The 15,267-nt window shown below is 42.0% G+C and overlaps 1 protein-coding gene across 3 annotated transcripts in view; it reads left to right on the plus strand.

The window, feature by feature from the left end:
* LOC141009450 (arginyl-tRNA--protein transferase 1) overlaps nt 1–13,904 on the plus strand; it is a 58,766-nt gene extending 44,862 nt beyond the window's left edge. For 2 of the 3 annotated variants that reach the window (XM_073482084.1, XM_073482083.1), the window contains exons 11-12: nt 5,467–5,587; nt 13,042–13,904. In XM_073482084.1, coding sequence (XP_073338185.1) covers nt 5,467–5,587; nt 13,042–13,220 — 300 coding nt within the window. In that variant the 3' untranslated portion in view covers nt 13,221–13,904. The remainder of the gene's footprint in view (nt 1–5,466; nt 5,588–13,041) is intronic. The other variant, XM_073482085.1, reaches the window with a different exon arrangement.
* Nucleotides 13,905–15,267: the final 1,363 nt, after the last annotated feature.

The following is a 15,267-nucleotide window of genomic DNA, read 5'->3' on the forward strand; positions in this document are numbered from 1 at the left end:
CACCTCCTGGTCTTTACTCCACCAGGCCTGAAAGCGGATCACTTTGAACCATGACACTGCTGTGTGACTGCAGAGCAATGAGTGATCTCATCCTCAAAAAGCTTTCCTCTAATGCAAGATGTGATGTGATAGTAACTTATATCTGCTTTATATTAGCCAAATGGAGCATTTTATGTTATTGGGAGTGATAAAAGATGTCGTAAAAGTAAAATAATGAAATGGAAAATACAAAAGGAGCATAAGAACAAAAGGGTAAGAATGTAGGATTGATTTAAGTTTTAATTCTGCTGTCCTCACATTTTCTATTTTCTCTATTTATTGATGAGTTGCTTGGTCCATGTAATGTCAGAACATCGTAAAAAAAATGCTCAACACAATTTCCTAAAGCCAAAGTAGAACTCTTTTGCTTTTCTTGAGTGAGCAATGTTCCAAAACACACTATATATTCAAATTATGATGATGTAAAACAGAAAAGCAGGAAATCTTCACATTTGAGAAGCTGAAACCAGAGAAACATTTGGTATTAATTACTTGAACGATGAATCTGGGCAGAATGTATTTCAAAATTGCTGATTAGTCTATTAAATGTTTTGTTTGACCTCTTCATGTTTGCCACATCCATCAGCAAAAAAGCAGTCAGCATCAGTGCATTAATTTAGCAATGGTGGCTATGGCTGCTCATGCTAACTACAGAGTTTGTCCTATTGGCTTTATAAAATATGGACGGAGTATCTGGGTCTGAAGTGAAGCATATGCAGAAGTGCCTTAAACCTGCATTATTTCTAATGGCCAGCAGGGGACCATTGGTTTCAAAAAGACGTTTGATTGTATGTAAGCTTATGAGAAAATGACCCTACTTCTCACTTGATTTATTATTTAAGTAAACAGTTGAGAGTAAGGTCTCAATCTCTAGTTCAAAGTCTTCCATATCACAGCATGACGTTTATTAGGATATCCTCCCAAACTCCACCCTCTTATCCAAATATGGTCACCTATGCTCCAAAATATCAAGCTGGCGATGGCCATAATGCCAAACTCGAGGCTTGAAAAGGGTAGTCCACAAACCAGTGGGTGATGTCACGTCACTTTTTTGTCTCACGGTTGATGAAAGCTGTCTCAACTTTACACATACCAAACTCATAAGGCAGTGAGGAAGAAAAACAGCAGCAGGAAAAAGAGGTGTAGGTTTCCATGAGGATCTTTGGCTGCAGTGACGCCCTCGATTTATGTGTCTGATTAATTGCTTTTCATATAAATCATAGGTATGGGCCCGGGGCATAGCTCCCTGTCTTGAGGTGTATGAGAAAACAAGACAGAAGGGGTGCACGATGAGGGAGAGGAACAAGTTGACAGTTGTGTGTTTGATTTGGCAATAAAGTTCACTCTGACAGCCGGGCCCCTGCTATCTGTATGTGTGTGAAGTCTGTGTGGCCTGAAAAGAATGAGTGATGCTGTGTCACCGAGGCACTCAGAGTGATAATGGATCTGCAGAGGATTGTGTAACTTTGTGTCGAGCTCTGTGGAGATATGTGTTTATTTACTTCAGATGATTGAGGTTGTGTAATTGTTTACACCAGGCTGGCCTGTTATTCAAATGAGTAATTTTCCCCTCTGTCTCGTTAAAGTTCAGTTCATTGGGAAACCTGCACTGGAGAAGATTGCTTTCCTGTAAACAGTGACCTCTTTGCACATTAATTAACAAAACAATATATTCAAATCTTTGAGTGCAGTCTATCACTTGTAAATGTACAGTCCTTTTTGGTAAAGGTGCACTATATTGTTTTGGGGAAGAAATTTTAATCAAAAGAGAAAGATCTTTATTGACAGATTTTTTATGCTTAAACAAACTAAATAAACTAAACTCTTCTTTTTCATGACTGAATCACCCTGACCTTAAAGGACAACACATGTACTGTTTTACTTTGTTTATATTTGGCAGACCCGCCACCTTTCTAGCTTCAAACAGGTCTGTGGACCTTATTTTCCTCTGAGAGCAGCTTGTTTACTAAGTTATGGAACAAATAAATAGTTCTGAGTTTGTATTATTACCTCATTAATGAAAGAATTCTGTTTGAATTTCTTCTCCAAAACAACAAAGTGCCCCTTTAAGTTTCTCTACCCTATTTCTCCTCTGATCTGTCTGTTTTTTCTCTCATCTCCATCTCACCCTCTGTCTACTTCACTCCTCCCTCATTTCTCTCTTTCCAAGCTCCTCCTTCTTCATCCCCGACTTCCAACGTCCTCTCTCGGTGCTGGGCCCCTCCGTCCTGGCACTCAGACGGTTCCTATCACTTCCATCAGCTTGCCTCAGTCCATGTCTCAGCGACGTTAAATACCATCCCTTTACTCAGCTGCACCTAATTTTCTCTCGTGCCTCCCCGTCTCCCTCCTATCTCCCCTCTCGTTTCTCACACCACCTATGGCAGCCAAGTCTGTCCGCCGAAGTTTGTACATGTTTCCTTCTTTCTCCACTTGTTTTTTTTATCCCGTTTCTCTCTTTGTCTTTCTTAAACGAGCCTTTCAGAGGTTGTCAATCATCGGCGTCACCTCCATATCCGTCTGAACATGCAACACAGAAAGAATGGAAGGATGGTGACGGATTGGTTTGTGTGGGAGGCGTTAAGCGTTTAGAAAGGGAGGAACAGAACCAAAAAGATGTTCTTTGTCTGGAAAGTCTCATCCTGGTTATCTGTCGAGCAGCCGGGTAGCCCTCTGAGTCTTCACTATAACTTCCTATGGCCTCTTTGTGCCACTTGCTGAGCTAACAGCCACTCAGGAACATAGATTTTTTGGAACAGACCATTTCACCTCCAGCTATTAGATTGGCTATTACACTCTGCACATCAGTCTCCTCTCTCACTGAAGTTTCAGGAAACCATTACTGCATTCTCTGTTGGTGTAAGTAACTGTTGAGATGGATATTGTGAGCAGAAAACACTGGGCTGTAAAAGAGCCAAGGAAGCTGCAGGGGTAACCGTGAATTACAAGGCCTTCAAGCCAACCTGGGGAAGAGAAAATATAAGAGGGAAGATAAAGAAATTCAGTGGTGAGCTCAGTCTTCACTTTCAGTCCAGTAAAGAAAAGAAGTTGACAGATAGGTTGTGGCAAACCAAGCTTTTCTTTTCCCTTTTCTTTCTTCTTTTCTCTCTCCTCTGTCCAGACCACTAATAGCTGGGTCCTGTCATACTCCTCCATCCCTCTCTTCATCCTTGTTTCTTTTCAGGGGGGAGAATTGAGGAATTGTGCCTGTGCCATGACCAGACTCTGTCTCTCATTTTGGTTTGATAGGCCGCTCTTTACTATACAGCAGAGGACTGGATATATCATTTCGGACTGTAGAGAGTTATTATTGTTTTTATAGAACTACAGTTTCACATTTTTCATTAGTTTCATTGAGTTTTCAATTCAGTTTAGTTTCAGTCAGTTTCTCGAGTGGGTTTGCTCATTTCAGTTTAGTTTTTATCTTTTAAAAATCTTTAAATTCAGTTTAGTTTTTATAAGTTTCAGTATTAGTTTTAGTTATTTATTATGATATTGGGGGTATTTGATCAGGGGCAAGATTGAATTGTTCAGAACAGGTATTACAATACAAACAAACAATTTGTGAAGGAATTTGACTCACTGCTTTGTAGACATCCCAGTCTCAATATATGTGCATGCACCATTACTCTTCATGCTTGTTGTGTTGACAAATTTGACTAAATTGACAAAGACTAAAACTAAAGACATGTCCTGTTTATTTGAGTATACAATATTGTTACTTTGAATCTCGTATTTTTTTTTCTATTTCAGTTAACTACAATGTTTTCTCGCCTACTTTTAGCTTTTATTTTAGTTTTAGTCAACAACCTTGCAGTAGACACAAGGGTGGAACTCTGATATCCACTTTTGGTGGGGGGCACCAAGAGTAGTACTATAACTCTGCTCACAAGCACTTAGTCACCCTGCCAGCTAAAGCACATTAGGCGGCCTACTCCACTCACATGTCTGTCTTTACTCTGTTTCTTCTTTCCACCCACCCTCTAGGAAGTCAGGTTGAGTTGAGGTGCAATGTCAGGCCTATAGTTGAAGTGTGTGCGTCTCACTGCTGACCACCTGTGTGTGCATTATGCATATAGAGGTGTGTCTGAATGCAGTGTTGAAGGAGTCTATAGAGGTGAGGTAGAGTGTGAGACTGTCACACTGACTGTGCTGACAGTTGTAGACGGCTGTAGGTTGTTGGGACACGGAGAGCATCCGATCAATGTGTGTGTCCGTTGCAGCTACAGATGCATAGCATTCCACACCGATCCATCTGTTAGCAGAAGCACTTAAAGCATGTTCGTGTCCCCTGCTTCACTCTGAAATGCTTGTTGCACTTTACAGCCTGGACCTGATTCTGACCCTGTACACTTTTTGCATGAATGTATGAATTATGGATTTATGTTGGCCTTTGCCACTTTACCTTATTGTGGGGCAGAGCAGTTAGGTGGCTACAGAATAGGAGTCTGCCTTGAAGGGAAAGCCGGAGTATGAATTCTTCTGTTTATGATTTGTCAGAACAGCCTAGTTCAGTCTCAAGGCATCCTATCCTACATGTAAAAACAGGCAGCATATTTTCCATATAGGCCCACTGACAGATGGGTCATGGTCAGTGAGCTTGTATAAGCAACAGCTTATTCCAGTGATGCTGTTTCCTTAGTTTTGAGTTCATCATGCCATCTGTGTTATTTTCTTTGTTCGAAGTTGAAGCATCCAGCACTTCTTGACCTCAGTTGTGTATAAAACTTAGGTTCATGTTGGTGAAGTCTTTGTCCTCCAGTTTAATGTCTCAAAAAAAAAACATAAATATTATTGTGTGCGTTGAGACGGCGCAGCGGGCCCGTTGCAGGCGCCTGCTTGTTTACAGAACTATCTCGACAGTTTGTTTGGAGCCATGTGATAGAACACAGGTCACTGATAATGGAGTCTCCTCCTCCTCCTCCTCCTTCTCCTCCTTTCTGTTCATTCAACCCCTCACTCATTTCTTTTCCTTTGCCCTGCAGCTGTTTTTGTTCAGCTTGGTTTACTTTTCATCCAAAATGTTAGGTCAAATACAGACTTGTACCCATTTCACAAGCACACATTACAATATGCTCGAGTGTTTACGTTTCCCGTGCAGCACTGAAGACAACACAGAAACACGCTCAGATAAAGAACTTAAGTGGAGCTATAGTTTGGCCCAGGTGTCAGCCCTGATCCTGACCCTGAGGTCAGTTTACAACTTGTCAAACTTTAACCCTACATGGTCACTAGGATAGTGTGAAAATGGTGTTACTACAGATGCAGCGAAGGATCATTTTCATTATCCATTTAAAAAAACAAAAAGTTTTTCCTTGATAAAACACTTAAATAAGTTCTCAGTTTTCAGGATTTTGAGTATTGTATATGAGTATATGAGTATCGTTTTGATACTCATCCTTACTCCCTCTTTGTTTCATTCCCCAGGGGCAGTACCGGCCTTCAGACCTCCTGTGCCCAGAAACCTTTGTCTGGGTTCCAATAGAGCGATGTGTACCCCACCTGGAGAACTCCCGCTATGCTCGTTTCAACCAGGATCCTGATGCAGGTACAACTATTCAACACTCCACTCTGCTGTTATCTTTATCCATTTAAGGCATTTAACGTCTGGAACTGGAATTGCATTTTTTACACAGTTCATACAGTTCATCTGTACATTCCATACAGTTACATACATTTCTAACATTACTAACATACTGATTCGCAGCTGTGAGTTCAGTCTTGGATCCTCCAGTTTATTCATGTACGCCGTTCTGGATGAACCTATGAACCTCGTGTTAACATCTGATCTGGTTTCACAGCGATGGCATATTGAAACTGTGGTCTTGCTCCAAGTCACTGAACAGGGGTAAAGAGAGGGCCGGCAGCTCTGATCACACGGCCCTCTCCCCCTACAATCCTTCAGTGTGATCAGAGCTGAGCCAGCGCCGTCATTATGGAAGGACCACAGTGCCATTATATGAATAGTGATATCAGCAATAATAAACCACATGCGGAAGGTAGACTGGCAGACGCCTATTGCTTGGCCTGGCGAGGTGAGAGATGGGGGCCAGGGAGAGTGTTTAATAGAGTGTAAGTAGGTTTGAAAGGTTGAAAAGACTTTCTGCATAGGTGCATAGCCAGAAAGAGACTAATAGATATTCTCTCTCCCCATTCCTTCAGTCCCTCTCTGCTCACTCTCCTGTGTTGATTCTGCATGTTCGTGCTTTAGGTGGTTTGAGGTGAATGTGCAGTCAAATTCCTACGGCTCCCACACAAAAAACAAACTGAAATAGTTTGCATCATATGGCCCTGCATGCTGAGTGGAAAGACTCACACCTCTTTTTAACCGACACTGTCCAATGGATGTGACACTGCTCAGTTACTGCACTGACACTGTGTTACACAGTATCTGCAGGTCCTTAAATAGATTTAAATATTAGGTTTTAAAAGGTCATTAGATAAATGAAATGGTCTTGCATTTGAATTTGTGAGTTATTACTTGCCACAAACATTTTAACTTTCATTTAGTCCTTTTTATATGAACCAAACTCTATATTTGGAGAAATGCCGTTTTGTGCTTAGACAAAACTACTCCTTTCCACAAAGGATGAAGTGAACCTGGAGCGCTTTGTGTTCACAATGCACATTGCAAGCAAACTGCAACGCAGACTTGAAGTGACCCATACTCGGAGGTCTGAATACAGTTCGAGTTCTTTTGGCATGTTCACGTGTGCTCAAAAAATGCTGACTGATCGCTCGCGAGTTAATTTGGAGGGCTGAAGGGGACTAAATGTGAAAACACCATAATTTCATTTATTCAACTTTTAATTCATTTAATGTAGAAATTAGTCAATCCTTTAAACCTACCACTGAACCATCTTTTACTTCATGCTTGCACCTACCTGTTGGCAAAATGTACATTTACCTAACTCACAAACCCTCTAATAACAAATAACAATATTCCTACATAAAACTTACCTCTGCACTGCATCCCTTTATACTTACCTGCGATGCTTGGATAAGAAGATGACTTGACAAATAATCTGACTTTAATCTGGGTAAAAAATTATAATGAAAAGGTCTTTAGTATTAAATTGACATGTCTGATACCTTTAGACACCCTGTTACTGTATATGAATTATTATAGGAGATGACTTGAGGTTGTCGGTATGAATGCGCAGGGTGTACATACATACTTGTGGATACTGCAAGTGCTTGTAACCTGAGTGGTTGCGTGTACAGAGGAATACCATCTCCTGTTTACTCTTGCCCATTAATCTGCATCACCGAAGAGGCACCAAACAGGAAAGAGCCACTAGATAGACAGTAATAGGAGATGCGAGAGGACAGAATTTGATTGTCAAGAGTACTGGGACAGATAGATGGAGGGTAAGAGAATGAGTAAGAGAAGATTAGATGGAGGGAGAGAGGGGGGGGGTATGTGATAAAAATGATTTTATAGAGATAGGAAGAAAAAGGGAGGGAGGCTGGTGGCTGTATGCTGGCAAAAGGCATAGGATAGTAGAAGAATATATGAATGTGGAGAGACAGCTTAAGAGTTTGTTGTGGTGAGGTCATACTTGGACTTAAAAAACCAACACTTCAAAACGTTCTCTGGCACGGATGCCTCTTTCCTCTGTCCCCTTTTTCAAAGGTCACATTGTGTGATGAGGGAAGGTTTGTGGGCATTTCATTGCACCACTCATAAAGAATCAAAGTTGTAGTACATGTCTTGAGGAAATTAGGATCCTAAACATTTTCTTGATTTCCTGGCTGGCTTTTGATGTTGACTCAAGTGGTGGAGAAAGCACCACACCCAGCAGAAATGAGGCAGTTTAAAAGACCATTAGTAGGCTGGTCATTTACAACATTGCCATTAACAGCTTAGCCAGCGGTAGGTCTGACCTTTTCTTGTCAATCATACCACTAATCCCTGAGTAGGCACAAATTACTGAGGACAAAGTGGCGGTCTCAGAGTTTGGCGATTTCCAATGTGGCCGGAGTGTGTTTGTGTGTCTGTGGCTCTTGTGGTGCCTCCGTTCCTGCGTAGACTGTTGATCTTGGACGGGTCGGGACATTATTTCAGGCCTAGCTGTCCAAACGCAGTGTCATTACGTTTCAGTGCTAGATGTCTTGATGGTATGCTCTCAGGCCTGTTGCCAGACTGTAGTGGTAGTGTGGAGGTTTCAGTCCTGCCCAGAAATTCACCCAGTGGTCAGTCCGTCACCAGGTCAGCCTGCCCTGTGTCATCGTCAGGTTGGCAGTATGGCACTCAGTTGAGGCCTGTGGCACAGTCCTAATTGGCAGTTTGTCTATGTGTGGCTTGTTTTTGGCTAAAATAAAGACATGTTGCAATCTGTTTTTATGGCCTGGGGAAGTCCTGACTGCATGTATGTAATGGTTTGGGAATCTCCTGGGTATCTTTTAGGAAGTAACTTTCTATTGCAGTTCCACAGGAATGTTATACTTTTCTCATTACTTCTATGAAATAAGAGTGGAACACTATTTTGTTTGTCTACATTTGGCTTTGCTATGTGTCAGTAGATTTTCAATGTATCAGTGTATCAGCTTGACTGTCAAACACAGTTGGTTCAATGGATAACACCCTAATTTGAATGACAACGAATTTACCTCATAACCTGAAGTTTGTTGATTAGCTTATGGTAATGCTCCTTAAAATCCACTAGTAGTTGAATCCATGTTGGTTGTCGTCTTGTTATTTTCAGTGCATTGACAAGCCAGAAGTTAACTGTCAAATCAAGTCTAAAAAAACATCTTCAGCCATGTTCATATATACTGTGACAATACAACTTTCCATCCATGAAAGTGAGAACCCGAACTGGCAACAACAGTTTTTGTGTACACATTTAAAAAAGATTAAAACAACTCAACAGAAACCTTTTAAGAAATGTCAGTTTCACCAAAACTTCCATTAATTCAGGCTTGTTTTAAGGCCCTGCCTTGAACTCCAAGCCTCACCCAGGGGTGAATGAGAATCGGGGTGCTGGTTGTGCGTTCAAATTGTGAGGGTGACCGGGGCTACAGAGCTGTCCTAATGAGGTGTGTAAAGACAGCTAATCTAAAGTTTACACAACTCTGTCCAAAGCAGCCTCAAATTGATTAGGAGCCTGTTGCTGACACATCGAGGGCCCTTAGGCCTCGTTGCGGCCTCTCGTAAACGTACACACAGTATGGACACACACACATTTCTAAACAGCACATATGTACTATCTCTCACACACTCATAATCAGTGTTTGCTTGACAAAGAAAGGAGTAGGGGCCATTGCCCGCTCGGCAGGATAAACACTTGGAAAAATGTGTGACACAAGTAGTCAGCGCCTGGACTTTAAGTGTGTCCAGCAGGCGCCAACACACATTAACAAATTACATATTGCATACACACACTAAGTTGCACTGAAATATCTAAAATGTTGAAATATAATATGTTCACTCTGTTTCTCTCTTACAAATTCACACACAATCATTTCCCATCAAGCTGACTTACTCCATTGACCCATTACCCCAAAGACCCCTGCCTTCTCTACTATATGTCTAGCTTTTAACATGTACACTTTCATATCTTGTCTCACTGTCAGAACCACTTTGCTCTGCTCTTCACCGGGCTTACTGCTCCTTAGCCTGACTTGTACTAATGTTCCCATTCAGAGTGGAGAAGAGACAGATACCTCTCTCTGTTTCTGATATACTACAGGAGGTGGTTTTATTCCTCCCCGGATCTGCAGCACTTTTATCTCCTTTGAAGAATCTTTTCCTCATTTTAATAATAATGATGAAAATATCCTTATAATCCAGTGGAATTCTGTTGTTGCTTTCTTTACGCTTGAGGTCAAAATTCCTGGTCAGCTACAGAGATCCAGGGTCTCACTTTCAAATGAACGGATGCATGCTAACACAAGGGCTTGAACCCAGGTCTTCCGGTCAAAGAGAAGTCTTCTTACTACACCACCATTTTGGCCTTTTTCCTTTCAAACTTGAGCCCTGTCTTGGATTTGCGACATTGGGTCACAGGAAGTGGTCATAACCTGATGGCCTGCCTTTGACCAGCAAGTATTTAAAAGTTTGAGATGGATGGGAAGAGAGAGAGGAGCGTGGCGAGGTGTCGAGGCCCCTCGCCCGGGCTCTGACCCTCTCACTCCCCGGCCGACCCTCAACACTCCTCTTCCCCCCGACCCTTGAACCCCGACCCCGAGGAGCTGTGACCTCAGAGCGGCGTGTCACTGAACGTCCGGTTGGCCTGGCGGGAACAGCGTCTGGAGCTGCTCAAAGTGAAGAGGTGGTTATTGATGGAGGACGGAGTGAGGGAAGAAGAAATGAAAGTTGTTTATGTGAGGAGCGGATGTTTGGATTGCTTTGAGTAAGCGAGATAGAGCCTCTGCTCAGTATTACGGCTGAGGTTAATAGACCATCTTAGAGCTGCTGCTATCTGCACAGTCTGTACAATGTTCACTACTTAATATCTTCACAACGGGACAGTGGGGATGTAGACCAGTGTCATAACTTTGCTTCAGTGTTGTGTAAGTGGACTGTCGCACTGATAAAGAACATGAGGAGGCACAAAGTGCTCAAAGAGACGATGCTGAAGGCAGCTTAAGTTATTAAAGGAAGCATCGAACGTTTAAATATTTTCACTTTCATCCCATCAGGACGCATTAATTCTTCATGGACTAAAATTACGGTAATGTGGAAGTTACATAACATGTTTACATCTTTTAAAGCCCGTTTCCCCACATGCTGAGACTTAGCATACTGCTGATTTTCTTCATTTAAAAGTTTGCATCATGCGTTCAATTATGTGACTCAGCAGTTTTTATTTTGAGAAGAGGGAAGACACAGTGGTTAGGGCATTACTGAGCGGGGAAATGGAGCTTATAAATAAAACATGAATGCACAGTGTGGTTTCAAATTTTAAAAAGAAAAAGTGGAAATATGAAAATGTTTATGGGGACTGGGGATGTGAGTGCTAAGGAGCCTCTGGGCTTTGTGTTTATACCCAGCTCTCTTCTTTCATCTGGCTTGCTTTTCAGGTAGAGTCTGTTTGATGCCATAGTGGTACCTGAATTATTGGGACATTTACTTACTGTATATCTACCATAACCCACATGACTATTTAAATGGTCACTGATGGGATCTTAACATTTTATTTTGGTGCTGCTGTCCTGATTTAGTCATTAGCTGTGTTTCCATCTAACTGTCAAGCGAATTTGTAGTGAACTTTTGAAATATTCCAAATGTTGCAGACGTGTGACACATGGCTGCAACAGCAGAAGAAGTAGAAATCCTTGAACTGGAAATAAAACAGGTTGTTTGCCAGCTGCCAATCAGCCTCAAAGAAGAAGAAGAGGAAACAAAAACAGTCGCATTGGCCATGTACGAGGAAATGTGGGAATTAATCTTACGAAAATATTTAGGAAGAAGCAAATAGTGGACAAAAATCCTCCTCCTTTTCTTCTTCGTCCTCTTCTTCTTCATCCTATTCTTTTTCTTCGTCCTCTCCTTCTTCATCTTCTCCTTCTTCCTTGTCCTCTTCTTCTTCACCCCCTCTTCTCCATCCTATTCTTTTTCTTCGTCCTCTCCTTCTTCATCTTCTCCTTCTTCCTTGTCCTCTTCTTCTTTGTCCTCTCCTTCTCCTTCTCCTTCTCCTTCACCCTCTTCTTCTTCTTCCTCTCCTTCTTCTTTGTCTGATACTTAAATGCACAGTCAAATACAATAATGGAAACATGGTTCATGTATTAGTGTTTTTCAAACACTTGATCCGTATTGCTTTTAACCAGTTTATGAACACAAGCCTAGGAATAGCCAGGGTCCAGTCAGAGTCAGTATTGTAAACCATGGATCCCTAACATCTGGCAAAATAAACTTTTGTTTGTTGCATTACATCACAGTGTTTTCTCTCTATTGTCGTGTTTTCCCAGTTGATTAGGTGATCTGGATTCTGGATTTGGCAGCGCTGTGGCAAATATTTTCGGAATTAGGCCGAAATATGTGCGCTCACATCACTCGTACCACCTGTGTGCTCAGCTGTGAGCCACATGGGTGTTGTCAGGGGGAGCGGTAGTGGCGAGTGGGAGGCCAAATCTAACTCAAGCTCCTGTTTGACTGATGTGTCGCCACAGGCCTGGCAAGATAGTCCATTCCACAGACTTTCATCTTTTTCTCAGTTAGGCCAGACCAGGATTGCTCCATATAGACACACTGATGGATAGAAATATTGTATGTAGAGGTGATGTACATTTCAGGCATGACATAAATTTGACATTTAAGGCATTTTGCACCTGGTAAAACAGCAGAATGCTTGGAGAAGATGAGCTAAGGGGGCTTAGCTAAGAGCTGAGGAGAGCGATAAAAGCATTTTAAGAGTTAGAGTAACTAGAGCAGGGATGTGGTTCATTGTGGTGACAGCACAGACCCCTCAGTTCTGACTGGAGTGAGAAGATGATTAGTGTTTGCGTTTGATTTTGGGACCCATTTGCTTTACACATTACCCCGCCGTGCCACCACTTGCATGTCCTCCTTGCACCAGCTGTGGGCAGTTTGGCTCAACCTCTTGCTCCTGGAGGCAGCGGTTTTAGTGTCAGAGCTAGGGGTCATCGTTTTTCCATCCGACTCTCCAGAGGACCGTTCATAGCTGCTAAACACGCACACTTATGAGATTAGCATTGTTTTCTGTGGTCTAATGGGAACTGGCAGTGTATGACACAGGACCTGATGAAATGCTGAGCTTGGCGAGCCAGCAGGGAGCACGGCCCCGTAAACAAGGCCAACTAACTAGCCTGCTCACGCACCACTGTGACTCCAGGTTTAGGGCATAGGGGAATAAGTGCTGTGGGGGGAAAAAAATGCCTTCTTCTCCTCCAACAGCTTCTCGGAAAAATAATGGCGTATCCTTGCCAAGTCATTCAGAGGTTAACTCATGAGAACGAGGGAAAATAAGGACAATGTTTATTGTGCTTGATGTGTCTACAGTGCTCCTTATTATGTTCTCATGTGTGTCTTTCCAGGAGATGCTCGGGTGTTGAAGGACGTGGGCAGAGCTCTGGTGCTATACAGAAGGACCGTCATGCCCTACGTGGCCTACACCCGCAAACGCAAAGGCCCCGGCGACGAGACGGAGGTGCAGCAGTATGCCGGCTTGGTCGGCCAGGACTGTGCTGAAAGGATTTTGCTCTACCGCGCCTGAACACACCGCGTCACACCACTGCACCTTTTTAGTATACGTAAATACACACTTCCCAGCAGTGTATGCCTGTTTCTGTATGTCTGTGTGTCGCCTCACTGTCTGTGAAAGTGCTTTCTGCTGCTTCTCCCAGTAGTCTCACCATGCTTAGGCTGGAAAAATGCAGTAGCCACTCACTATCTACTGTATGTATGTATGTATGTCACCTATCGGCCTCGTTCGTCAGTTATGTCTTGTTCACGTTTATTTTACAAGTTAAATTTTCTTCATCCCTTTTTGTTTGACTTGCCTCCCCTCAGGGACCGGTCCCTTGAATGTTATCAGTGCTATCATGTATTCATCGCTTTGATTTTTCATTCTTAATCCCTCATGCTTAATGATGTTGTAAAACAGCGTCCAGCTACACACAGGGGACAGCTCTCCACTCTCCACCTACTCATGTCGCATTGCCACTTGACGAACATGTTCTCCTTTGAATGTCCAGTGATTTGGAAGGTGGTTTTTAGTTGCTTGCATTAAATACCAAAACTTTAAGCTGACTCATACTTCACCACAACATTGCAAAGATTGTTATCACTGGGTTTATGTGAAGCAAATTACTGTCTTCAATGTTTTTGTCTGTTATATTTATAGCTTTATTTGCTTTTTCTTAAACTGAATAAATGGGTTGTATATTCCCTGCTTGGACTTTGTGACTCTCCTTCCCATGATAAGTATGCAACACAACACTGAATCTGTAAGCAGTGGGATTTTGGAAACGGCACACTCTTGCTGGCTCAAACTGTGTACATTTTTACACATACAGTAGTAAGCTCATGTCTCCCAAAACATGCACACACAGAGATAAGTGCGCAAGTTGGACATATTGAATTGGCCCGAGCAACAGGTGTTAGATATATGAGCTGGCAGAACACAAATGTGAATGGCCTCTCGCCCCCAAACAGGGTGTCAACAGCAGTCCAACTCTCAGCCAGGGCAGGGCTCGGCTGAGCTGGTGTCAGCAGGCAGGATTCAGGTCTTTAAAGCACAGTGGTTTAAACACAAAAGCTATTTGGTCATTGCAGTGGTTCAGGACCTTAATGCTACTTTTCCGTACTTACGGTAAATGTTGGTGGTTTTAATGTGCTCTGGAAGATTTTTTGCTAATTTTAATAGGAAAATGTGCCATGCAGTGGAGGTCGAAATGCCATCAGAGATCTGTCTTTGCAGCTGCTATGTTACTAGTGTAACTTAGTTAAGCTTAATGTTTTTCTAAATGTACAAATGTATTTGATTTATATAGCACTTTTCAAAAAGACGAGCAGGAGTGTGAGGGGTTAAAAAGTCATAACATGAGAAGCGGCCAGGCCGATCAGTGATTTAAAAACATGCAATAGAATTTTATATTTTACTTTTAATTCTAAAAACTACGGGCAACCAGTGCGATGAGGCGAGAATAGCGGAAATGTGCTCTAATTTTATCGTTCTTGTCTAAGTGTGTGCAATTAGAAATTACACCCCTCATTAAGTTGTTTCTTCTTAAAGCCAGAACTCAGTCGATCTGAATGCAGAGACATCATCACATCGTGTGACTCACTTTTTTTCAGGTTCTCTTAAATATATGATGTAAATCTACGTAGAAATTATTAAAGATGGTTCGTATAATGGTATGACTTCAAATCATGCCTTTAGAGTAATCAGATTAAGATGTTTTTTCTCAGTCTTGAAGCAACATTATGTATGTATGTAACTGTCATAAATACATATCCCAGGTCTGCACCAATTTTGTCAGATGTAATGTAGGTGCTAACTACAAACTTCATTACGTTTCGTTATGTGTTGAAACTTGTATGTTGAAGTAAACATGTACAGTATGTAACACTGATCCTACCCTCTCACTGAAGTTACATAGTGCAGAAACAAGTGATAGGGGGGCGGAGACAGATACACCATTCACCCTATCACAAGACACTGTTCCATTAACATGATTTTTAAGCTATTTTAAGGTGAAAAAAAGTTAAATAATGTTGCTTTAATATCCATTGTTAAAGTGCGAATATGAACTGCTAGC

This window comes from Pagrus major, chromosome 15, assembly GCF_040436345.1.
Source record: "Pagrus major chromosome 15, Pma_NU_1.0".
Lineage (NCBI taxonomy): Eukaryota > Metazoa > Chordata > Actinopteri > Spariformes > Sparidae > Pagrus > Pagrus major.